This window comes from Bombus vancouverensis, chromosome 9 (assembly GCF_051014615.1).
Source record: "Bombus vancouverensis nearcticus chromosome 9, iyBomVanc1_principal, whole genome shotgun sequence".
NCBI lineage: Eukaryota > Metazoa > Arthropoda > Insecta > Hymenoptera > Apidae > Bombus > Bombus vancouverensis.
Genome location: NC_134919.1, coordinates 17,250,526 through 17,276,690, shown reverse-complemented (window position 1 = coordinate 17,276,690; position 26,165 = coordinate 17,250,526). Strand labels below are relative to the sequence as shown.

At 40.4% G+C, this 26,165-nt stretch overlaps 3 protein-coding genes across 7 annotated transcripts in view; all 3 read left to right on the top strand.

The window, feature by feature from the left end:
* numb (NUMB endocytic adaptor protein) overlaps positions 1 to 20,267 on the top strand; it is a 59,665-nt gene extending 39,398 nt beyond the window's left edge. For 4 of the 5 annotated variants that reach the window (XM_076621780.1, XM_076621781.1, XM_076621778.1 and 1 more), the window contains 8 exons: positions 10,739 to 10,903; positions 11,479 to 11,550; positions 11,666 to 11,884; positions 12,140 to 12,326; positions 12,542 to 12,799; positions 14,104 to 14,289; positions 14,444 to 14,961; positions 15,194 to 20,267. In XM_076621780.1, coding sequence (XP_076477895.1) covers positions 10,766 to 10,903; positions 11,479 to 11,550; positions 11,666 to 11,884; positions 12,140 to 12,326; positions 12,542 to 12,799; positions 14,104 to 14,289; positions 14,444 to 14,961; positions 15,194 to 15,502 — 1,887 coding nt within the window. In that variant the 5' untranslated portion in view covers positions 10,739 to 10,765 and the 3' untranslated portion in view covers positions 15,503 to 20,267. Of the gene's footprint in view, positions 1 to 2,557; positions 3,021 to 10,738; positions 10,904 to 11,478; positions 11,551 to 11,665; positions 11,885 to 12,139; positions 12,327 to 12,541; positions 12,800 to 14,103; positions 14,290 to 14,443; positions 14,962 to 15,193 lie in introns of those variants that run through there. The other variant, XM_076621779.1, reaches the window with a different exon arrangement.
* A 114-nt stretch (positions 20,268 to 20,381) lies between these two features.
* LOC117158835 (uncharacterized) lies at positions 20,382 to 23,100 on the top strand. The gene is made up of 3 exons (XM_033338170.2): positions 20,382 to 20,755; positions 20,826 to 22,681; positions 22,855 to 23,100. The coding sequence occupies exons 2-3, from the start codon at positions 22,526 to 22,528 to the stop codon at positions 23,083 to 23,085; spliced, it is 387 nt and encodes a 128-aa protein (XP_033194061.1). The 5' UTR covers positions 20,382 to 20,755; positions 20,826 to 22,525; the 3' UTR covers positions 23,086 to 23,100.
* Positions 23,101 to 23,375: 275 nt separating this feature from the next.
* On the top strand, positions 23,376 to 26,140 carry LOC117158833 (Radial spoke head protein 1). Its single transcript, XM_033338167.2, has 6 exons — positions 23,376 to 23,508; positions 23,725 to 23,944; positions 24,567 to 24,793; positions 24,895 to 25,002; positions 25,066 to 25,284; positions 25,759 to 26,140. The coding sequence occupies exons 1-6, from the start codon at positions 23,449 to 23,451 to the stop codon at positions 25,906 to 25,908; spliced, it is 984 nt and encodes a 327-aa protein (XP_033194058.2). The 5' UTR covers positions 23,376 to 23,448; the 3' UTR covers positions 25,909 to 26,140.
* The last annotated feature ends 25 nt before the right edge of the window (positions 26,141 to 26,165 follow it).

The following is a 26,165-nucleotide window of genomic DNA, read 5'->3' as shown; positions in this document are numbered from 1 at the left end:
CTAATAAAGCGAGTTTAATACGATCATGATGGATCGCGCTCGTACAAATGCGATTTTCTATACCGCCGCTAAATACATCGTCGTTTTTTAAATAGACGATCGATCTATAAAGCGTAACGATGGCGCTTTTATTTCGATCGAACCGAAACGGAATTTACTACGCCGATTTCGAGGAAAAATTTCAACGATTCGTGAAATTTTCTTTCGATCTGACAAACGATGCATCGGACGATTTCGGAGAAGTCTCGCGATACTTTCGAACAAGTTTAAAGTTTCGCGAATGTTGTTCCGCAAGGATACAAACAGGTTCTTCGTGACAGGAGAAACTTCGCCCACATTTCTGTGGATGTCTTCTATCTCACGGTCTTGTTACACGCTAACATTCAGCGAAGAAAATCTAAGGTATTTGTATATTAAACAAGACGAGCCAAGTAACTTGAAAATCGTTAATATAACGAAAACGTTTTACAACAAATTGTAAGATATTTTAACCGTTAAGTTTGCAGTGTAAAGAATCGAAGTTCGCGTACAACATGCAAATCGATCGTATCCTCGTATATTTATTATTCGGACAGATATGGATCGAATTTAATCGCGTTACACGTCGTACGGCTTTGCTGGATAGTCGAAGGTAAAATGTACTCGTCGTTACATTTATAAGACGGAGGAAAATAATTTCACATGGAACAAACAGAATTCAAAGGTGATACGTCTGTCGAAATTTGTAACAATTTTTTCTTCGAATTCGACGACAACTTCGTCTTATTGCGCGTTAGAAGAAGAGTTGGAAAACGGTTGGATAAAACAGTTAGATAGCATCTAGGTAACGACTGCTTCGTATAAAATTGTAATAGTTCTTGGAAATTTACAGACGCAGTTTATCTTCGGGCTGCTTATATCTTTCACGATTTGCTTACGGGTCAAATTTATCTACCTTATTAAAATTACTTTACTGAAACTTAATACCGAAGGATATGACACGTAGTTGTAAATTCTACGAATAAGAATACACGGAATAACCGATGAACGTACTGAAAACACTTAAAACACAACACGAACGTAAAATCTCTCCAGCGTATCGTTGACTCAAAGATTTCAAGTCTCCGTACTTATCGTTGGTGCGTACGTATTTACGAACTAATCAAAGTACGGTATCATTTCTTTTATGAAATAATTTCAGTTCACGCTTTGGCTTACTCGTTCGCGTACGACGAACGTAGGAAACACCTGCACGTTTTTTAAGTTTTCATATTTAAGCTTCTATAAAGCGATAACATCGTTATCGTTGATAATAAACCTTTTTACAAAATGACATACTCTGAGCTCGTTTCGCGATAAAAAAAAATAAACGAATCTCGCCGACGTTTCCGCGTAACCGCAATGCGTGCACTCGGGGCCGTGATTTTTCCACGTAGCGTGTAATATTCACGACGTGACGTCGAAGGAGGATCGAACGAAGGAAAGGATTTGCTTCGACGTTGAACGCGATCGAAGCGTTGCGGCCAGTCGAGAACAGACTGAACGAGGATTTTGCGCTTCGTAAGAAGAGATAACTCGAACGACGAATTCGTTGGGGCGCTTGCGATTACGTACGAATTATATTACGCGAGTGACACGCATTCTATCGAATCGACGCAAATCGGGCAAGTACATGTGTACTTACGTTTACGGTCACGCATACTGCTAGACGATCGACGAGGGGATCGAACTCAAGGATAACTGGTGCTACATGCATCGATGTCCGTCCGCTTGATAGCAAGCAAGGGAAAGAGATCCGGAATTCTATAAGGTGTCTTGGAATTACGGGAAAAAGTTGGCGTTTGCGGAATTTCCGAATTTTTCCGTATTTTGCAGGTTGCGGTTCAAATTGGGAACGTCCGGAACGATCGACCTAGTATCGTTAACGAAATTTTCTAAATTCCCAGTCTTTCGATTTTAATCGATTTGCAATAGGCGAATTGTTATCGACATTTGTAAAGTAACTTCCGCTAATCTTAGCCATTTAACTTGTAACTTACGTTGAAGTGGTCACCACTTCTAAGAAAACTCTACGTCTGGTCTTTTTTAGTTTTCTCAAGCACCGAAGCCATCGACAGCGTGTAGACAAAAGACTGTGACCGGCTCAAATTGTATTCTTACTTATAATTACGCTTCTATTTAAATATATTTTCTACCTTACAATTTATCCACGAGTTTCTCTGTTTACACGTCGAATAACCTGAACAACTTACAAAAGGAAATAATACACGCCGTAGATAATAATTAAAATTGCAAATTATTAATATCGAGAAGTAAACGAAATAAACCGCGATAAAACGAAATAACGAAGAGAAGATTGGGGTGTATTTACGAAAGCAAAAGTTTAATCGAAGAAATATAACTTAATTTAAAAGATAAGATAGAGTAGATACAGAGTAATCTTGTTTAAACGTAGTTTACAGCTCGACGCACGGTGCTATTGGTAAAATTCAACGTTGCTTGTGTAAATCACGGTGTTGGTTCCGCCGAGACGGAATTGAATCGCGTTCGCGACGCAACCATGCTTTCGCGTTATTGTCCTGTAAATAACACCGCCCATCGTAGTGCATATGTGCGTCTGCCTACATCGCAGTGCACGGCAACACCTGTCTCGGTGAAAGGATCGAGTACTCATAGACGCTCGTAGATATTTGTCATCGTTAGACTCGCTGCCATTTCAGGTAACGAGTATCTTCCTATTTTTCTTCGCGATTCAACGTCGTTGCCCGACGATCTCCGATTTTTGTCTTGCACGTACGAAAGAAAATATGGAACCTGGAAAACGTATAAAATACCTACGTGGATACACGCTTGGAAAAGTGGCAAAGAGAAATTAAACAATTTCGTTTATGTTTTCAAGGACGAACGTTTCGATATTTCGATAACGGATACAAACGAACGAGTATCTTTTATTTGGAAGAAGAGCTTGAAAATCAAGACACTCGTGTTACATGGCGAGAGACTGTCGCGTTAGCAGCATCTTATCTAGCGAGAAGAACAAGGTAATATTTACAGCCTTGTCTCATTCGTAACCTGGAAAAAAAATAATTGTGCCAATTATACCATCGAACGTATCCTTTAAGCGAAGAGGAACAATGGTTAATTATAAGAAAACATTCTTATTCCGACGTTAATGTAATTAGTGTAATTAACGCGACGTTGTGAGAGAAGCGTTTTGCTGGAAAGTCTGGGAAATAAAACACTGGCCATACTATTTTCCACTTTAAATGCGTCATCCACGAGATAGAACCGTGTATTCGTTTCATTTGCAATTCGTCGGATTTTTATTTCCTTTTGAAACGTTTTCTAGAGAGAAACAGAGAATCCTTGGGTTAACAAATTTCAAAGTTTCATTGTTCGACCAACGGATCAAAGTAAATATTAGACTTGAAACTTTACTTTACTATATTTGACTTTACAAACTGTTAACGCGTTGATATTATAAAATCGAAAACATCGGAGGGTGAAAAGGAAAAACGCGTGCTCTTCTCCTCCGGTCGGTGCGACCCATTGCGTCGATTTCTCAAGGCAGCGATAGCTCTCGAAGTAGCGACGGTTCTTGATGCTCAGTTGCTAAAACACCGGTGCATATGCCCAAGAATCTGCGGTCTGTTGGCTTGAAAATAGTTGAGAAACGTTGGCAGAATCCAGTGTCTCGGGTCGACGAACTGATAGGGCTGCATGAATGTATACCGGCTCTCATCGTCGCCTTTCTAGGTCACGACACCTAGTCGGGGGCCAAGAGATCCATGCCTTCGATTGGCACGTAGCCCCAAAGTAAGAAATCCTAGCCACGAGGAGAAGCTGTGCCAAACAACCATTCAGATTCTTTTTAGAACGGTCCGTTTTTACTACGCGTTCCGCTTATATGTCAGGGACAGCTGTGTCGTGCCATGGACTATCAACCGTTTCAGACGCTTCGAGACGGCGCCTTTTTCGACTGAAAGTGGCACGATCCGAACGATACTTGAGGGATACTTGTATCGTGTCCACGTATATATGACAATACACGTACATTTACGAAGGTAAATGTCGTTCGTAGTTTTATCGAATTCCATCGGAATTCCGAAACTGAGAAATATATCGATGTAAATCTCTTTTTGCGCGTGTATTTGACGAAAGAATTCCGTAACTTCGCCCGTTCTTGCACGTGAAAATACAAGAGAAGCCGATAGGTCCCGTTAAAGTTGAGAGGTTCGTCGGATTCTGAATAATCGCGCGCGAGGTCGTGCTACCTGTTCTTGTATTTATGATATTTTACGGACAAACTTCGTTAGCTGGTGATCTCTAGATTCGACCTTGAGGCGTGAAAGGAAATATGGCGGTTGGAGAATGCATGTACGGTTATTATGTGTGCATGCAGACGGGTCGTGCATGTCAAAACGTAGGCAGGTCGATCTAGCGCCGCAATTTCCTGCTGTTAGCGAGCCGTGGACTTTACGGCACTCCCATCTCGAACGAGCGATATTAAAGACGCTCTTAGAAAGAAGTTTGCTCGATGGCAAGAACGACCACGTCGTTGAAGAAATTAATGTAATTTATAAGAAAGAAATTTATTCCTTGATGTAAAAGCCGGTTTGCCACCGTGTGGAAAGGATACGACAATCTGTGGTTTCTAACGAGATAAAAGACGGCAAGAAACGCCGGCATGAAATAGGTTGTTGAACTCGATTCGAATTTATTCTTTTCCTTTCTCATCCTGCAATTGGCGATTTACTTCGTCAACGTATTAAGCGCGGATCGGCCATAGCCGTAAAAACGAAAAGATTAAGATATACGGCGAAAGAAAGTCGAATATACCGTAAATAACGTGAACGTTGCTTTGACTTTTGAAATTCTAACGAAATAAGAAAAGATACAACAACGTTATATTCGAGAAATTAATTAAATCCATTATTCGGTCCTTCCGATAATGCAAAACTTATCGCAACTCGTTTCGGATTGTTCTATGTTTTACGACGAAGCAAGTTTTGTCCAAAGGATCGTGCATTCCCGATAAAGTGGAAACAGACTATGACGAAATGTCCGTATGGAACGAGTGCTGACAATGAGTCATCAGATGTGTAATAAGAACGGTGTTGTGCTTGTGTATTGCAATTTAATTTCGAGTGACTAATCGTATCTGCAGACGCAAGGGGAATATTATCGCATCGAAACGAGCGAAAAATTACTATCTCGAAAGTCTTTCCGCCAGTACAGGTTGAAGTCCTCGAGTCAAATTAAAAAATTATTTAGACGATATTTATCGATCTAATCGTAAGATTCCGAGGGATTACATCGATATTTCTATCGAGTAAAAGTAGCTTCGTAAAAACATCGAACGGCATTCGCAGAATCAATCACGAGGATCGTTTCGTTCGGAATCGTTAAGAGAACGATCGTCGGAGCGAATCATTTGCAACTAATAACGTAAACACTCCATATATTCACGTATGTACGTACGAAGCTATTACCATTGAATTGCATTTAATATCACATCGCTGTAAAGTCGGAGACGACGTTTCTTTCGAATAGCCGTTTTCTCATGGCAATGCTATAACCACGAGGATGTGGGTTTCATTAAGGGGTAATAACGCTCGACCTGCAATCAAATAGCACGATAAACGTGGATGCGCGTCCGACGCACAATCGAGGAACGACTTTCAAAGAAGATATGACTTCAAGGATCGGTTTGACTCCCTCGAAACGCAATTTTATTCAAGTAGCGAATAATTACAGGTTAAGCGACCCTATCTTTTCTGCATCTAACGAGTAGCAGGAAAGGATTACTTAAATTTCGTCCTTGTTATCCTTGCTATTACGTTATAATTTGAAAGAAACGTGAAATTTTGTTTTTAAGCGTAAAGCTTAATACTTTAAAGAAGTTCGTTGATAAATGCGAAAGATTGGTTTGTTTGCGATCTAATTTTATTAATTCGAAAAATAGAACGTCGCCGAGTTAATCGTTTTAAAATGATTTTGTAACGAAATCTCTCGCGACTACGTTTTAAAGCTCGTACCTCGCGAGAATTTCGTTGCAACCTTCTGACAATTTCCGGATGGTCGAGACGTTACTCATCGTCCGACTCACGGGTGAAGCTCGAGAAAAAGAAAGTTGTAAGCATCGTCGAAGACGTCGAACAAAATGCGCCAGATGATCCCGCTCACTGATTCACACGACGAATCCTTTCTTATTTCCTTAGTCATCGTCGATCCGATTCGGGAACCTGTTTTTGTCCAGTCGTCGTTTCGTTAGTTGATCTAGTCGACTCTAAATTTCTCTCTGAAAACATTCTGTAATTGACATTTTGATAAATTCAACGGCAAACAAATTAGAACGTAACACCTAGTAGACTTGACACGCGTATACAGAGAGTAAATGATCGAGAGCACGATATTCACGCGTATAACTTGATTTAGAATTCATTGATATCGAAACGATGGCGTTGATGGTTTTTTATTAGCGAATCAATGAACGAGCGTAATTTAATCGACGAATCCAAGCATCGTAGACACACGACAGTTTTAAATAAGTCTCGCGTCGATCAATCCGTGCAACCTACGCATAGATTTATTTATATTTTATCAAGAATATTTATATTTCATTCCCCATTAATTACATCGTAATACGATGTCTCCCGTATACGCGTTGAAGCTTCGTTCGTGCAATTAAACGAAGATTAAACGTATTCTCTCAAGAGGCGCGAATTTATACAACATCGAAGTTCGATAAATTCAATAGGAAAGAATGGGCAAGCTATTTATCCATTTTATGGCATCGTTGTCACGTCCAGCGATATTATCTTTTGCTGCTAAATAATCAAACCAACGAAAAAGTTCGCATCGAAAGAGACGCCAGTAAAATTCATCGCCTTCTCGTCACGTGAGCGACATAATACGATGTCGCGTGACCACTTATCGATTCTCTTCGAAACGATTATCTGTTTGGAGCTCAGGGACCAGCACGTGGATGTCATCTTGCGTGAATCGAACCTCATCGCGACGATTCACTTGGCCCGTTGCGATTCTAACTCTCTCGTAAGCCTATTAGCAGGCTAAGCAAACAGCCTGAGTAATCGGATTGGATCAAGAGTGCTCGCTTTCGCACGTTTTAACCATTAGTCCGGTCCTCGTGCGCGATCGCCATCTCCATATGGAAAAAGCGTCCTCGAGTTTGGTTGCCACGCGGTTCGATTATTTTCATAGCGGTCCACGAACTGGTTCATCATCGTGCGCAGTGGTTACAGCTGCGAGAGCTTCGTTATTGTTGCACGAACAGGGATCTATCGTCGAGAGCAAGGATCGTTGGAAGTACGTGACAATATTTGCTTGGTCGTGGAACGCGTTTCTGCGAACCACGCATGAGATGCGATCAAATATCGCGTTCTGGATTTTCGAACGAATAAACGTTGTCGTAATATCACGGATGGAAGTTTCGTCATTCGAGGAATAACAATTTTATTTCGTCTCTCATCCAAAATGAGAACAGATTACGTATAATTTTTTAGATTTGTTTTTAAGTTTTCGTACCGTCGTGTACGATAAATGCTGGTTCGTGTGTCTCGAATTTGAATATATTTCGTAGGTCGAATCTATGCAAGAAAATTCTGCTTACCCTATCCTTTGTATCATCTTCCTGTCGATTATAATTTGTCTTGCTGGGACAATTTTCTAGAAGATAGATAGGTTTGTCGGTAGGAAATCGCTTATCAACGTTGATAGATCATGGGAGTTTTGAATTCCACGTGCGTGAAATTTAAAGCCTCGTAAGCCTTGGACAGAACGTCTTGGCCAAAGCAACGCGCAATATACACGTAGTATATTTCGACCGATAAAATCTTTATGAAAAGCGAAGAGCATTTGGCTTTCGTAAAAAGAAAAATAGATTCGTAACAACGCGATATTTATACGAACAGCGGATAAATATCCCAACAGTTCTATAAACTTCGACAAAATTCCATAGATTGAACGTTCAACGAATAATTCGAAGATGATCTTATTACGTCGATTACTAATAACGATTACGTCAAATTCGTCCCTAACATTCCTGCATTGACGGCACGAGTTAATTTTCGCCCTACATTCCCATTCATTCCCCATATCCGCCACCATTCGCAACTCGAGGAACCATCGATCCCGAGGTGCGATGTCACTCGGGGCTGATACTTTTTCTGTTCGATTGGTCGGATAAACGGCGACACTGTGAAAAGGTGGAATTAAAAGGCGGTCGTTCGCTTGGGAATCCCCGTGCTCCGTGTCGTATTCACAGTCGAGAACGAGTTATTTACGATATAGCAACGGGGATGACGCTCTGATGATCTCGTCGATACATGTTATCTGGTTCACATGGATCGCGTAACATCGAGTTAACGCGTTTCCGTATTTTTAATGCGAGATAAGATCATCGCGTTATCTCTATCGAGAAGCTAACGTCGTTTCTACGTTTGGTCGATCACCGACAAAAATTGAACGCGACGAGTAACATCTCACGACTGAAATACGAACAAAGGTGAACGATCCGAGGATGTTAAGCGATAAATGTTCCCAACGTTTCCTTTCTTTGCTTGATCTTGCGATACGTCTTATCGATTGGTATCACCACTTCCAAAATTTGTTAGATTTCTACATAGCTCGTAATAGTAAGTAGGTAACCATAGTTTATGTCGTAATACTATTAGGTGGCTCGAAAAGTTTCTTTCGTTCTATAAGGAAATAACGGACGAACAACATTTTCCGTTTTATGTTATTTTATCGAATAACGTATGATCCATTTTGTTCTATCAAAATAAAGATCTTAGGTCAGATTAGGTTTCGTGTTCGTATAAAGATGCATCATTGTAAAAGACGGGTCTGTAAAAGAAAGACACTTTTCGGACAACCTAACATTTAACGAAGAGAACAAAAAATGTTTCTCTCCGACGATAGAACAGTGGCTGCTCAATTTCTTTGCTAAAAGCACAGATTGTATTACAAGAGTAATACGTTTATATATAGAAACGTCGGAATAGAGTTGCGTCAAAGTGCTTTCGTTGGTAAGCGATTCCGACGAAAATTAAGTTGAACGAAACAATTGAATGAAACAAGTAAGTGCCTCTATTTACTTGTACGCGATATACGTCTGTTTCGTATCGTATCGATCGATTCGTCGATAAAATAAGAACGCGCATATGTATCGCTTATCGAAAATTTCTTTCACACGGTGGGTAAGCGCACATAAACTCCTGTGGGAACGTCTAACCAAGACACACAGTACCGTGCAGACGTCTTATCGTTAGACCATGTTGCTGTTCTTCTACTTATTTCAAAACATTCCATCTATTTTCATATTGATCTATCGTGGGAATTCGAATCGTTCGAACTGTATTCGGCTACATAATTGTTTACTACATGCACGTAGCTCAAATAAGCTACTTGCCAGCTTTTCTTGAAGAATACTACTTGCAGAAAAAATTGTTTAAATAATCTACGGTGTATATAGCAGTCCTTTCGATAAAAAACGATCAAATCTCGAACGATTTCTCGAAGAAGTTCTTTTTTTCACTGTGACAAAAATATGTACCTTTTTAGCGATAAAACGTACTCTTTGTCTTGCACGGAAAGGATAATCGAGTTGAGGCACCTTATCCTTTTAAGGACTAATCGACGCTCGATTTGTACGAACAACTTTTGTTTATCTTTGCGACGGAGAGACGCAAAGCGGGTTGCAAAACGAAAAGAAACGGAGGGATCGAAAAGAGAGGGAAACGGAACGGAGAGAAGATTTTCTCAACCTATGTCGATCCTTGGGTTCGTTGGCCGGTTCTTAGGGGTGTCGATTTAGGAGGGTAAATTCGCGGCTCCGTACTAGGGGAGAGTTCGTCGAGGGTTCTGATATAAAAGATTCGTTGGGAACCGAGGCGAAGATTCGATCACAGGCCATTGTACGACTTGGACTCTGTTCGCCGCCGTTGCCAGACACTGGCTGGCTTCTATTTTTCTCAAGGCCCACCGTTAAACGACTCATCAGACAAACGAAGCAAAGTGCTCGACCTCTGGGAATATTCGCCGATCTTCGGAAACGCCATAGTCGGTGCAGGGGACGCGCGATATTAAAAGTCTAAGATACGACGGTTGGAGAATGCATCTACGGTTGGATATGGAGAAGATCGTCCAACTTCTTCCTTAACCGATTCGATTCCTAGATCTTTTGGATGTTTGTCGAGCGTATTTTGCGAGGAATCGTGGACTGCTTATGCTTAGGAAAAAATAGAAACTCCCCTCTCTGTCCCTCTATGTCTCTCTCTGTCTCTCTCTCTGTCTCTCTGTCTGTCTGTCTCTCTCTCTCTCTCTCTCTCTCTCTCTCTGTCTGTCGGAGTAAACAAAAGGAATAGAACGATGCTTCGGTCCGCGTTCAATTGGCAATTAGGAAATATCGGTGGAAAATTGGACGCATGTATATACCACAGAAAATTGGTCAGAAAAAATGGCTGTTGCTGAGATATATGCTAGAAATGTTTCGCAATTTGGATCTTGCTTTTCCTGCGACACATTTTCAAGCCTTTACTCGTGTTCTCTCCTTTCTTTTCTGTTTGCTCGTGCGATTGTGTTCCGTGTATTTTTTTGGGTCTCTTTTGATACGTCGCGGGGAAAATGGAAAAAATAGTCGAGAAGGTGAAACGAATCTCTGTTCAGTTTTCATCTCGTTGATCGATCTTTGGTCGATCGCAGAATACTAATTGTCCTTTTTTTCGTATTATTGCAGAAACGCGAGAGGTCACCGGGAAAAAGAATGGACCGACTTCGACGAAGTTTCCGCGATAGCTTTCGGCGGCGAAAAGATCCCCACGTGCCGGAATCGAGTAAACCTCATCAATGGCAGGCAGACGAAACGGCTGTCCGTTCAGCTACCTGCGCTTTCCACGTTAAGGTACTACAATCGACGGTTTATTATCGCTCTAAGAACCAATCCTTTCGTTTTAAGTGGACATCTTCTATTCCAAAAAACATCTTTAATATCAGACAAAGCCGCGTATTTTGCTTTATTAACTGATCTACTGACTAGACTCGACATTTACTCCGCCAAACTTACGTACGTGTAACATGGATTACGAATTCGACCGTTTGAAAGAAAACGCTTTCCGACGTCGAATGCACGGAAACTTGCGAACGCGTATATAGTCGAAAATCTGGCAGCCAACAGCCGTAAAATTGGCACGTATCCAGATAATCGATACCCGAATAACAAGTGTTCCATTATGCTTTCCCTCGATGACGTATAGTTTCATCCATTTCGATAGACCATCTCTACATTTTCGAGATGTTACTTCGAAATGATATCGTCGCTTTTTCTATCGTATTAAAACGTCTTTGAATTTCAATATAAAAATTGTGCGACTATAGTTTAGCTCTGATTTCTATTATATTCTTGCAAATCACCCTTTATCCGTCAAACGCCATTCTCTTCGTACGTATCGATTGATCCTATCGATTTTGAATGTACAGTACCTGGGATGTGTGGAGGTATTCGAGTCAAGGGGTATGCAAGTATGCGAGGAAGCTTTAAAAGTACTTAGGGTACGTAACACAAAATCTTTTAATACAATTCCAATATCTTCCGTATAAAGAAACTACTTGGCTGGTTGGATTAAAAACGATTAAAACGATTCTTTGCATAATAAAATTCTTGCAGAACTCGAGGCGGCGACCGGTACGCGCAGTGCTACACGTATCAGGGGACGGTTTGCGGGTCGTTGAAGATGAGACAAAAGGACTGATCGTCGACCAGACGATAGAGAAAGTTTCCTTTTGTGCTCCGGATCGAAATCACGAGAAGGGGTTCAGCTACATTTGTAGAGACGGCACGACCAGACGCTGGATGTGCCACGGGTTTCTGGCGTTGAAAGAGTCGGTACGTGTCGCTGACGCGTTTCCTAGGAAATTTCGTTAACTTTCTTTCTGATTACGTTTTGTTACGTTTTTTTCCAAGTGTAAAACATTTTGAAATTGCAAGTCAACGCGTTATAAAATTGGAAGAAAAATAGTTTCAACCATCTACCTCGTTTATTTGAAAGATATCTTTTAGGAAATTACAAAAGAAAGTAATATTATCGTACGAGTTTCGCCGATTACGAGTCAACGCTTATTATTCACCGTGTTCTTACAGGGAGAGCGTTTGAGTCATGCAGTGGGTTGCGCTTTTGCCGCGTGCCTGGAAAGAAAGCAACGGAGGGACAAGGAATGCGGCGTCACGATGACGTTCGATTCAAAAACTTCAACCTTCACGAGGAGTGGCAGTTTCAGGCAGCCATCCCTAACCGAACGATTGCAGGACTCGCGCGAGCGCGCCGTAGGTCAGTCACTCGTCTTCTTCGCATTTTCTTTGCAATTTTCTAACGATATTTCTACAAATACATGTAATTCCTTTGATTGACTCGATGTAGTCGTACAATACCGAAAATTAAACGAAATCATAAACAATTCTCGCCTGAGAAAGATGTTATGGAAATAAAACGAGTATATAGATATACGTATAATACGTTTCTAACGATCACTGATTCCATCGCAGATGTACCTCCCATAAAACAAGTCTACAACCCTTTCGCGATCGAGAGACCGCACGCTACTCCCTCGATGCTCGAACGACAAGGTTCCTTCCGCGGTTTTACGCAACTGAACCAAGCATCGCCGTTCAAAAGACAGCTTAGTTTACGGATCAACGATCTTCCTAGTAATCTTGAGCGCACACGTAGCCACAGTCTGGAACCGACGGATTTGTCACGGATGCCATCTGCTATCTCTCACATTGTACCTTTGAAGCCACCAGGTAAGCTTTTTAATATAATTTCCAGTAAAGAAGCGATCACGCAGATACGTACGACCATCTTGTCCGATAGAATCGTGTATCTTTGAATATATAACGAATATACGCGATATATATATATATAGCACCATACATACGTACATATATATTATATTCACGTGCAACGTGTGCAATACCGCGATAGTACATTTGATAAGCTGGCATTCAAAAAGAGGATTACGATGTATAAAAGACAGACTGGAGATCTCAAAGTATCGTGAAACGTTTATGAAATCCGCGGATTCGTCGTAAATTGAATAATAAATATGTCGAATAATATTCCCATAAAGTATCTAATACAGATAAAGTCTTGTAATTATATGTTAACTATAAGATTATTTTAAGATATCGTAGGATCTTTGGTTCGATCGTAAAGATGTTCTATCAAGTCGTTTTCTTCCATGTGCTGCATATATATTAACATATTTAAGCCACTGCCAACATCGAATAATATACTTCTTCATTTTTGCAATAGAATTCGAAGGATATGACGAAGGTCATTATTCCCTAATTCTGTTAATTGTCCATATTGCCTGATCCTCCTTTGATGTTCTTGAATGGTGCTCGTTTTCTCCCTTGTGTTCAAATATACCAGTGTACCTATAGGATATGTTATTCATAGTTCAACGAGTTGAGCGAGTAGACGAAACGAGAAGAGAATTCAAACGTTCTTCGCGATAGCGACGATCCTGTAGTTTTCTAAATGTCTCCGTTTTAAGAAGTACCTCCTTGCATTCAATTTTCTTTTCTCAAATCGTAGTTCGTTTTTACACACGATATAAAAATACGATGACTCGGCATTTACACGTTTGTACTATTTTACGAAATAGACGAAGAAAATATTAGATATTAAGCAATCGTAGATAGATTATATATTTTTTTTTTTTTCAAATAAATTGCATTTTCCATTTTCACGATAATGGATCTGTTTTCTGCTTGTACTCGTACTTTCTTGAAAGAAAATTATTTTTGGTAAGTCACGATTCCGTTTATATGTTGCACAGCTCACGAAATTATCTCGTTATCTTCTTCTATAATTCTGCATTCGGTTCGCTCAGTTCATGAAATATTACAAATCTGTAATTGTCCGAACTATCCGTTTGTTAACATCTTGTATATCACTGTTGGACGCTTAACACGTGTTCACGTGTCTGCAGCATGCGTTCTGTAGTTTCAAGCACCAGTTCGAAGCACCAAATTCTAGTATGTTAGCAATGTTTATTATTTTGGGTATTCGATGTATTAAAATACCGTTCTTATTTTTACAGTTAGTCCAATACCTGAAATATCGCCTGCGGGCCAGGACAGCGTTTCAGCGATGTGTCAGCAACTTTCACAAGGGCTTTCGCTTCTCTCGAGCAGCGATGACTTTGGACCAATCCCTGCGCAGAGCAGTACAAGCACTGTTGCTAAGCAGCTCTTCACTAGCACTACGATTAATAATACTCCATTAGGTATATCGCAAATTTGCCATGGAAAATGTAACGCAACTTTTTTATCGTATACGTAGCGTTGGTAAAAAAATTCAATCGATTTTTACGTTATTTATTACTTAAGAAAAATAACTTTGTATTTTATCACATCACGAAACGTTATATCGTCTTACAGTGACGAGCAGTAACTCCTTAGACGAATTGAAACTGCAAAACGGTCCGAGTCTGAACAACAACAACAACAACAACAATAACGACAAAAACGACGATCTCAGTAATTTGAACCATGTTGGACCCAGCTGGCAAGAAGCTCCATCGCCTGTTTTAGCTTCGAATCACAGGCTTACGCCCATCCTGAACAAAACCAGTAATCTCAGTCCTATCCTTTCAAGAACCAACGCGCCCACACCGATAATTATGAGCACTCCCGCACCCACCTCCACCGTTGGTGTCTTTGGAACACCACCCTCGGCCAGTCCAGCTTTTAGTACGGCGTCTACGTCTTCCTTAGGGAACGTGTCCACGCCAGCTGTGAATAGATCACCGATTCCCGTGGCTTCAGTGATGATTTCGAAGACAAACTCACCGACCACCAGCGTGGCATCCGTATCTCCGGCTTTGTCTGGCAGTATTGTTAACGACACTAGCCAGATTAGCCAAACCTCAGTACCTAATACTATTTCCACATCAGCGGTAAGCAATTTTGAATTGTCAAGAAACGCGGATTTGTACTTTGTAGGAATTATCGATTACCTTCTTTCTCTACATTTCGAACAGTTTGTGTCAAGGAGAGAAATGCCGACGATGCGAATTAGATTCTTGAGCGTATCGATAATTGTCGCTAGACTACTGTAGGATCGTTATAGAATTTGCAACTTCGAGTCGGCAAATAACGGAATTTCACAACGTTCTTCTATCGTTCCAGGTCCAACCTGTTTCAACGACAGCCGCGTTGCCCAAACCAGAGCAATGGTTAGGCAGTATAACCAGCTCGGTGCCACCCTCAGTGCAATCTCCTTCTCAAGGACAAACGAGTCCTCGACGAGCGCCACCGCTGCACGCGAGAGCCCTGTCGCTCGGTTCGGCCGCGATGGGACAGGCCACCAGGTCCGGTCCTTCGGATCCGTTTGACGCGGAATGGGCTGAGATCGCGGCGAGAAACCTGCGACAATCGAGCACGACGAACCCCTTCATAATGCCAAACGCGACTCAAGCGTTCCAGGTGCAATTGTAGCGCCAGGAGTTCATCAATAGCGTTGTCAAGTACTTCCGCTCTAACACATAGTGACGACTCCATGTCCGTTCGCGCTTCGACCTCTCGCACGACCGAAAGTATTACACGTGAAACGCGTCGAACGTCGATGAAACCGCGAAGTTTTCTCGAATGAAGTTTCCGGTCGGGCGACACGGTCCAAGCATCGTGCGATGTAACGAGAAACCTCGAGGAATCGAGGAGGAGCGGGAGCCGGAGAATATACGTATCGATCTCGAAGAGATATGTTTAGTAGCAATGACGATAAACAGCAAATCAGCACAAAACACGTACCCGTAAAAAAAAACGATGTTTTTTAGACATTAGTAGATTACGCACACATAGCCTCGATAACCTCGAATTTGGATACGAAAGAGAAGAGACAGGGAAAGGAGGTAAATTAAAATTGCGTCTTTTGGGACCACGCGTTCAATCGCGTTGGTGAAGTGAACGTGGATTTATTTAAATAAGAGATTCGGGTCGATCGATCGACCTGGATCGCACGATACTGTTTTTAGATGTCATCGCACCTTATTCGTGAAGGAAGCTAGATTATGTCGCTGGTATCGATAACTTAAATGTCTATCACGAAAGTACTTAATAAAACGAGGTGTACAATAATCTTGAGTAGTTTAGACTGAATACGGTTACCGTCGTTATGCATGATGAAGCGAAATTTCCACGCACCCAAGATTATGCTGCACCAATCTGATGTTTCGTCGAAAATAACAGTAAAAGAGAAAAAAGAAAAAAAACAAAAAAACATATATAACGTAAAAGTTACGAGAAATATAACGTGAAAACACGATGCTAGTAGCTTACAGTTAGTCCGACCGCGGGTTCACGTGTCGAACGTGACTCGACAGAAAAGTTATTTTTCTTTTCGAACGGTCGATGGCCGCGAATGAAAAATTCTGTCGAACTTACCCAGCTCGAAATATCAGGAATTGACAAGTTTTCTTAATTACGAGCAAGGAAAATTTTAGATAGGAGAATAAGTAGAGATAAAGACAGAAAAGAAATATATCGACGTATACCGCCCCTGGTGATCGATTTAGGGCCAGTCGGGATTTTCAGTAGATTTCATTTCTCGAATAACATTGATAGACACGAGCGTACGTATTTATTAATTACTAAGATGTCATACTCGATTTGGCCGGGCTTTGAATATTTTTGAAGTCTGTGACGGATTTGGCCTCGAGACACGATGCAGCAAGGAATGAATTGATATATATATACATCGTCTACGTATTTGGTAATAATTTAGGCAACCAAGGACAATTTTCGATTCGCGATATGGCGTTGCAGTCGAGTAAAAATAAAATTTCTGTACGTGGCCCTACGTAATCCGATAACCAGGCGTTGTAAAACGACTGACGCGACTGAGTAGCAAAATGACGGACTGTGATATACACGGAGGTGTGGCCAGTACTTAAAGACGAGGATGGGGTCGAGCGGCTGTCGTAAACTTTGCTCGATGAATTGCGAATTTCCCGTCTGGAACGTAAGCAAGCGTTTACGAGCTTGGGTAGCGCAGAGTCTATCGTTCTCTAGCCGGCAGAATTAACTAGACGAGTCCTAAACACACGCATATACAACTTAGTGTACTTAAGAGAAAAGATTAGATGTTAAAAAATTTCTAGAGTCAGTACTTACGTTCCACGCTATCGTTGTCTAATATCGTACGTACGAGCGGGTCGAAGCACTCCAATGATCGTGTTAACATTAAAAGCTTAATACGGACAAGCGTTGCAACATCGTTGTGATTTTGTGTAGCTGTGACGCAGGAAAGAATCGTAAGTTTCACAGATTTCCAAAAAAATTCTTAAGATGAAATTTAGTCAATGATATTCTATGAAATCGCGTACTGTCACTGCTACAGAATCACGACGACGATGCATAATCTGTCTGCGTATGGCACTACAGACATTGTCTGCACACATGTTCCAAATACCTGCGGGTAACCGAAAGTTCTGCCAGACACAAAGTTGCAACATCTTCTAGCAATGTGGTATACGATAACGATAACGATAAATGTAAAATGTTTGCATAGAATGTCTGTAAGTGGTGCCATTAGATGACGATTCACGCAACTAGAACGCGAAAGGTGCTTCCGCTTGAAACAAAATGAAAAGAAACCGCACAGAGAAAAATTAGAGCGACATAAAAGAACAAGAGCTAAAATATTCACGAAAGTCGTTTCACGAGCCAACACGAGAGCAACGATATACGGATATACGGAGTCGCGTTCCAACGTGAATTTATAATAAGAATATAATACGACGGATTGTTACATAGTTATGTCGGTTGTTGAACAATTACGGAGACACGTGAACGCTCTCCACATCCTATATAAAGATAAACACGGGGTTACTATCGCGTCTTGAAGCTTGTCTCCATTTCGGTTTACGTTCCAACTTTTCGTTCCTCCAAGTGTATTGATCCACGATGATTCAATCCCTTGCCATGTGTGCAGTAAGGACTACAACTGTGTTCGTTGTTTCTAACAAAAGTTCTAGAGATACTAATTCCCGAGAATTAGTTTGACAAAGGCTTAAGTAGTAAGGTTATGGAGGGAAGATAAGGTAAGAAAATGACAGATAACGAGATTCGTAAAATACATTCGAGTTGCAATTTACAAGGCTTGCTGCTTATAGGGCGAGATCTTTTACTCGTGTAAAACAGCGACGACAGTCGCTACATCTGACGGCACTTAGTTACTTACTATTTGATGGAAATACGTACGTCGCAATTCGTTGAACTTATCCTAAGAATTGTCCCTGAAATTTTCCTCGGTCGTAAAGACTCGAGAGCACGATATTACAAAAACCATACACCATACGTAACATCATGGCGAGGGATTTACATCGAACAGGGGTAAAACGAGGTGGGCCAATAACTAGAACGATCTCTCGTGGTTGACGAGAAAGAGGGTACGTGTTCGATCGTCGTTTCGACGAATCGTGTGTGTGCATTGTATATAAATAGTAGTTATTTAAAAGAGAAGAGAGTGATAACAAGAGAAACGGAGAGGGCGAGGGAGAGGAAGTAAAATTGAACAGGCGAAGAGAGAAAAAGGAGAAAATGAGCGAGTGAAAGTATGTGTGTAAGAATACGAGAAGAAAATGTTCACCGAACCGGCGATGATCCTAACGCAAATAGAAACAACGTTCTTCGTTGCCGAGGTTTCGTTCAGTTATGATTGTAAGTTATCCTTGTAAATAGTTCGGTAGCGTTTCTCAGCACAAATCGCGTTGCTTCTACAGTTTAGGAATACTTTGTATTTAATAACGTCAAAATATGGTCTGTTCGGAACGAATTATAACCTAAAAACTATTTTTTCTTTTTCTTTTTTTTTTTTTTTGCTTATCACTCAACGTCGTAAGCTATCGACATTGTTATCGTTCTAACGCGTGTTTAATTCCGCCACGGTCTTCGAATTTAAAGATTAGCGCCGATTCAAATATAAAATAAAAGCCCAAGTGGACGGAAGGACGTTAGATTTCGAATTTTAAGTTTCATCAGTGGCTAAACGAAACGATGGGTGTTATTTTCGTTCGCTCGAGAGATCGACCGATTCTGAACAGACTGTACCGCGACATGATGAAACGGAACACGTAATCGACGCTCGTCATATGGAGGAATCCAGTCCGATATCGTTCTCGATCGTTTGACGAGGTTTCAGCTTGATCTTTTGAGCCACCTTCTGTCCGTCCGGTAAATCAAAAGCAACAAAAGTAAAAAACGAACGAGTATCGACACAAAAGGGAAGATAAAGAATAGAACAAAAGAATATGAAATAAAACGAAAACAAGAAAGGAGAGGAACGATTATCGAGTTGGCATAAGCGCGAACCGATCGCCAGGTACTTATCGCGAAACTCGTATAAAAGACACGCGTGGAAGAGAGAAGGAACGTCGATTGATCCATGTACTTAAATATTATACAAATACAACTTGTTCTTCTTTTGTTTTCATATTTCTTTTCGTCGTTTTTCATTTGGAAATGAACATGGTAAACCCTCGTTCGGATTAGTCGAGTTACCTGAACCCAAATAATTCGACTAATCCGAAGGAAGGCTCGGTCAATGAACCGATGCCAATGACATCGTGAATGTTTGTTTCCATTGACGTAGCTCCGGATTTTTGAAGTCTCTTCGAAGAACGAGCTACAGGGAATCGCGTATACAATATCGATTCGTTATATAATATCGTCGCCTTAAGTACTTATTGTTTTCTCTTCTCCTCTGTTTTTTATGTTTTCTTTTGCCCTCTATATCGACGTACGCTGATCATTCGTTCGGATTTTCGATCTTTCGTTTACTTCGAAAAAGGTAAATACACGAAATAAATTAATTTATTATAAAGTGGAAAGTAAGTACTAAAACGTCGGGTTCCTGCGTGTCGTTCTCTCCGACCGAGACTAGCGAATTTGTGATTGGTTAAATCGTCGAATGCGAGGGCAGTGAAACACTGGGATAAGGAAAGAAGAAATAAAAAAAGGAAATAATATACGAACAGGTGCACTGCGTGCCAAATTTGAGGAAAGTGGAATCGCGATGTCTGTAAATTCTTTCGACAGGGCATCGTACACGCTTCCGTGGTTGTGTTGTACATAGTGTCGCCGATCGATTCCTGGATCAATGTACGACTGCGTGTATATTTCGTGAAAGTATCCTTGTTCGTTTTACAATGTATCTGCCTCTGTAAAGATATGATTTATTATAATATCTGTTGTGATTACCAAACTGTCTTCTTTCATCGTCTATTTCTATCCCTTCTATCTCTATCTCTTTTCGAAACAGAAAACAGAAGAAATTGTTATTCAAGCACGTACGAATCTCTCGTTCTTCTTTTGACCAAAATCCCATCTACGAAACCATGTTCAGTTTGAACTACATAACCTACAAAATTTTAATACAACTTTTATCTCTCCACTTTCTCTATTCGCTGCCTCGAATTTATCGATTTATTTAATATACTCTTTCGACGTCCAAGTGCAATATAAAACTAAAACTCGTTGTTTCGGCATAGCAATAATAATAGCGGCGAATCGATAAGAGAGAAAAATGTCAACGACGTTGGAAGACGCGCTATGCAGGTATCCACCCAGCTACCCATCGCGCTGTGAGTCTAGAAAAACCTGTTTCTCAACGTGTCCACCGTGTCCAAATATTCAGCCACCGACGAATGGCACGTCTTCGGTTCATTTTCAAGTTACCTACACTCGCAACGGGTATGTTGATGAAACATTAACTTCGAAAGGAATATACGAAGATACGATGATCACGGATTTCTTTCCACAGCCTCAAGTATTCGCCTTGCTATTATCCGCGATCGATATGCTGTCCACCACCAGAGATACCACCACCGAAAGTAGCCCCTTGTTACGCGAGATTGTTCGATTCTCGTGGAAGACCAATTTGTTTATACTTTTAATAAATTATTCTTTCGATATACGTAGAGAGCGATTTTCTATATCTGTCTATATTTTGGTCATTCCTCTTAACTATATTGTTACGTTATTGTTACTAGACGGGAACCAGATATCCGCTCATCCTTACTGCGTACCCTCGATCCTCTTAAGGACCCATCGTAAATCTCAGTAATTTGCTAGCTAAGACCGAACCTTATAAGACCTTCAGACCGTACAAATCTTTGTTTCTAAATCTTTTTCTAAAGACTATCGTCTATTACGGCTTGACACGGGAAAGTTAATTTTTCTCACGTACGATGCTTCCTATTAGCAACTTTCTATCGAGGGCGGCTAAGACCCTTCCTAGTCCATCAACCTTCGTTTATCCAATCGGAAGCAACGTATACTGCTCTCACTTTCCTGACCAAAATGTCATGAACAAATCCGATAATCCCGTGCGCTAGACACACCCGTTATTAGCTTTCCTCCGACACAGCATCGTCACTGTACCTTGCTTATTCTTCAACGTTAGAATAGTCGACAAGTCATTAAGGGGTTACTCTCCTTAAATCAATCATTTACTTAACGTATACATACTCAACAGTGTACCTCATAAATGTTAGAAATATAACCTTACAACCCTGTTAATCGCAGCGTTATAGTATCTTAACCATCCCTGTTATCTTAACGGAAATCAGGGGATCGATCGACTCGTGGTGTCGATTATTATAATCGTAACGGGAATTTACGACTCCCGTTGACGTGTTTCCTCGCGATTGCGTCTTCCCGCGATTGGTCGAAAATACATACAGGGTGGTTGGTAACTGGTGGTACAAGCGGAAAGGGGGTGATTCTACGCGAAAAAAGAGGTCGAAAATATAGAATAAAAAATTTTTTTTTAATTTTTCCATCTACAGACAACGATCTACAGTGAGATCCGTTATAACGAGACGCGATAAAGTGAACGCGTACCGAGCGAAAATTCAAAGTCGATTTTCTCGAAAACAAAGCCTCGAACGAAAAATTTGTATTCTATATTTTCGACTTCTTTTTTCGCGTAGAATCACTCCCTTTCCGCTTGTACCACCAGTTACCAACCACCCTGTATATCTTTTCACGAAACTTCGAAAACGATAAAGAACAATTTGCTGTTACTTCGTGTCAGATAATTGGAGCGTATTCTACCTATCAAGCCCGCTATATCCGACAGAAAATTAACAGAACTCTTTCGTAATTCTTATAGTTTTTGTAGCGAACGCGACTTTAAGCGTCGAGAAGAAAGGAGAGATTTCGTAGTTAGCCATGTTACTTTCAAGTAAAAAATCAAACAATCGAGCATACGTGTGAACATATTCGTTTAGTTATGTCAAAGAGGAAAAACAGAAGAAACGTAATCGATTCGAAGCAAGTATACACAGATCTGCGTAAATTCTCCTTGTATCGAACAAATCCGATGAAAATTTGTTAGGCAATGCCGTCGATAAATTTCTAAGTCACGCGAAGCTGTTATTTCCTTTTTCGACAATTTATATCTAAAGATGCTGTAGGAAACAATCCCGATTTTCGTAGAAATAAATTCTCCGGATAAACATGTCTTGTCGCGAAGAAAAAAGGCGCACCAGCACTCTGCCTCCACCGTGTTGTCATTGCAAGCCTCCGCCGTTCTGTTGTCCGAAATACGGCTGTCCACCTCCTCAGCAATACCCACCGCTAAAATGTCGTTGTCCTCGTCCGTGTCCACCTTTCGTACGTTTTAAAATACTTACAATTTTTATTAACGAGACTGGATTTAACGTTAACCTTCTTACATATTTTACAAAACTTTCATTCTTCCTTCGATACGATAGAATTCTTCCTGTAGCTTTCTAAAATAAATTTTTACAATTTTCAACGACGAACGCGTTTTGTTTCGCTCCTAGGTATGTAGACAACGTCCAGAACCACCACAGAAACCACCCGCGCTGTACGTGGTTGACTGCTTGCCACCTCCTTGCCCAGAGCTACCTCAATGTCCAGCACCAAAAATAGAACCACCACCATCCTGCGTACGATACTGTATTCGTTGCACGTGCGATGGCTCGACTTACTCTCCGCTTTATTTCTCCGACCTACCAAAGTGTGAAATTTCTTCCTGTGCAAAATGCTGCTGACTGTCGAGCTTAAAGATCATACTGTATTTCGTATTTTTAATTCTTGTATCGTATAGATTATTAAAAAGCTGAGACTTTTTTGATAGCGTGTCATATATTGCGATCAAATTACTTCTATTTGGTTAAATAAATTGCGCGACTTTTGAAGGAGCGTTGATAGCAATGTTTAGTTTAATTCAATTGCCCGCTGTATATCTGCGTAATTACGATATCTGTATAACTTGCAATTTCGAGACCTATAGAAAGAATAATCTCGTTTCTTAACGAGATACCGATCTAGGGAGATAACTTCAGAGATGCTGCATGTTTTCAATGACGTCGTGACATTGCAAGGGCAAGGGTGGTTCGCGCATATACGATAATATGTTGGAAGGTGGAGAAATGGCTGGCGAGAGAGGAGAAGAGGAAGTAAATCCACTAGGAGTACGTTAAATTAATAACTTCCGATGTCTTCCGATCGAGAGAGCTTTTTATTTACGATTCACAACGAATAAGAGTAATTTTTAGTTGTACAATTTACAACAGTATTGCAAACTTATCAAATCGGTTTATCAAGTTGAATTTCATAGCTTCGTCCTATCTTATTAGGAAAGTTAACCTTCGTAATTAACCTTCCTTCGTATCGGAATACGTTTGCAGCTTTACGAAGGTGAAAGAAATGAAAAAGGTGATAGGCATGGTAATGGAAAAGCTTTGCTTCCAAACGGCGATATGTACGTCGGACGATATTGCAAGGGATTGAGGCACGGTGCGGGACTTTACGTATTTAAAAACGGTGCTCGTTACGACGGTGAATGGAGACAAGGCGTTAAATACGGTCAAGGAACATTTTGGTACCCTGATGGAACGCGATACGAGGGTAAGAGACGACAGATAGCCATTGGGCAAGGATGACGACAAAGGATGGTCGATTTTGAGCCTAACTAACAATTTAATAATAAATAAATGATGAAATTCAAACTTTTAAGCCTTTTTTCGTACTATCCGAAGCCTTTTATTTAATGAAATCTCTATCTTTCTCTTATCGTTTTAAAGCACGATTCACATTTTTAAGTTTTTTTTTTTTTATTTAGTTGTTTACATTCACGATTTGTCCGATTTGGACATTTGGTAGAATTTTTTGGCTGTTTGATTATCATGCGGGTGGCTACCCTCAGCGGGGCACCATCTTCGTGTTTGCTAGGTTATATCCTTTATGAGATCTGGCATTTTTAAGTGGCGTGAATTTTCCTCCGTAACCATACAGGGTGATTCGTAAATAAATGTTCATGCTTTAGGCAATGAATCTACGTATTAAAATATGTAGCTAAGAACCGTACGTTCTACGTTCTGCGAATTATGAACGATCGAAGAAAGTATCGGAAGCGTCTGCGCGTCTTTGCGCCGAAGACTTTGAAAAAATTTTCTTTGGTCGTCCATAACTCGAAAATCAACGTACGTACAGACGTATGTTCGTACGAAGTTTTTCACGCGTTCCGTAGGTGAGTGGAAACGTGACATGAAATATGGTTTTGGCGTATATTATTACGTAAATGGCGACGTTTACGAAGGTTCCTGGAAGAAAAATTTTCGACACGGCATGGGATCTTATCTTTACGCCGACACGAACACGAAATTTATGGGCACGTGGATCAGAGATCGTATGCAAGGGCCTGGGCAATTAATTCACCCTCGACATCGATTCCACGGATTTTGGCAACTGAATTTGGCGAGTTAATATTTATACGAATTATTTCCAAAATGTTTTATTAGTACGTTACTATATATATTAAAGCGTGGATAAATACTAATAAAAGTGTAACGTAATAGCCTTATGGACGCGGCTGCTTCACTTTTGAAAACGCTTGCATGCAACATGGACACTACGTGCACGTGAAAGATCCTGATTACGACGAGACAAAGGAAGAACCTGTCGAGGTGAGAATTCGTTTTTTAAGATATTTATCTTTCTTACGTAAGGATAATAAATATTCGATTCAGCAAGGACAAGTAACCGAACCTGCCACGTTAGAAGCCGAGGCTGGCGAAGGAAATAAAAGATTAGAAGATACCGAGGGTGTGAAACTGGAAGAAGCTAAACCTGAGCCATTTGAACCGCTTGCTTTAAAGAAAGGCGTTATCGCATTATGGCGAGCCCGTTGCATTACGCCGTATAATGCTGATTTATTGCCACCTGAGCCAGTACCTCTACAGGAAGAGGTGAGATATGCATAATCAATTGGAATTATATATATGTACACGGCGTGCTCGTTCCTTCTTCACTAAACCATGCTTATACATAAACGTATACCGCGCAACTATTCCACGATATTCAGATTTCAAAAATTTGCTTCAGCGTGCAGAGATTCGCTTTAAAAAAATGCAAGTAGAACAAACGAACCATCTGAAATAATTGCTTAGGCTTTCAATGAATATTTCCAATTATTTCCATTTTTATCTGACTGATTGTCGACACTGTGTTTATTAATAAAATCGCGATACCTGCATTCGGAATCTCACTTTATCTTACGCAATACATCCGTTTTTGTAATTCCGTAAACAATTGAGTCACTCAACGAGCTATCTGTGATGAAGCTTCGTAAATACGAGTTCCTTTCGTACAACTCTAATAATGAAGGATAATCGATATTTTTTCATTCTAGTTTGATTGCTTAAAAAATATTTAATTTCTAGGTATCTGTGGACTCTCTATTAGATAGGTGTTCGGAAGATTTAATAATGGCACCGGAACGGTACTTAAAGTACGAAGACGAATACGAAGGTGAAGGCGGCCGTTATTACGAAGACGCTGATTATCCTGGATCGTTCGTTGAAGCAATTTAATTAAAAAAAATCAACGTTAAATGTGAAATAAAAAATATTAATTTTTTCCTTCGATTATAAACTTTTGCGCCATTTGTTAAAGAATCAAGCTTTTCTATGATCTAATTTCAATATTATTTTCTTACCGAAGGTGATAGCATTGTGCGCAAGGAGAAAGGTTATACAAATTCGCTAAAATATTTCTCACAATAACAAATAAAAGTATAAAAAGATAATTATAATACAATATAAACTTATACATGTTCGAGACCAATTTT

Coding starts and splice junctions, on each gene's coding strand:
- LOC117158835 (XM_033338170.2), top strand. CDS start 22,526: ATGTCTTGTCGCGAAGAAAAAAGGCGCACCAGCACTCTGCCTCCACCG. Junction 22,682..22,854: donor CTCGTCCGTGTCCACCTTTC/GTACGTTTTAAA, acceptor TTTCGCTCCTAG/GTATGTAGACAACGTCCAGA.
- LOC117158833 (XM_033338167.2), top strand. CDS start 23,449: ATGTTGGAAGGTGGAGAAATGGCTGGCGAGAGAGGAGAAGAGGAAGTA. Junction 23,509..23,724: donor AGGAAGTAAATCCACTAGGA/GTACGTTAAATT, acceptor ATACGTTTGCAG/CTTTACGAAGGTGAAAGAAA. Junction 24,794..24,894: donor GATTTTGGCAACTGAATTTG/GCGAGTTAATAT, acceptor GTAACGTAATAG/CCTTATGGACGCGGCTGCTT.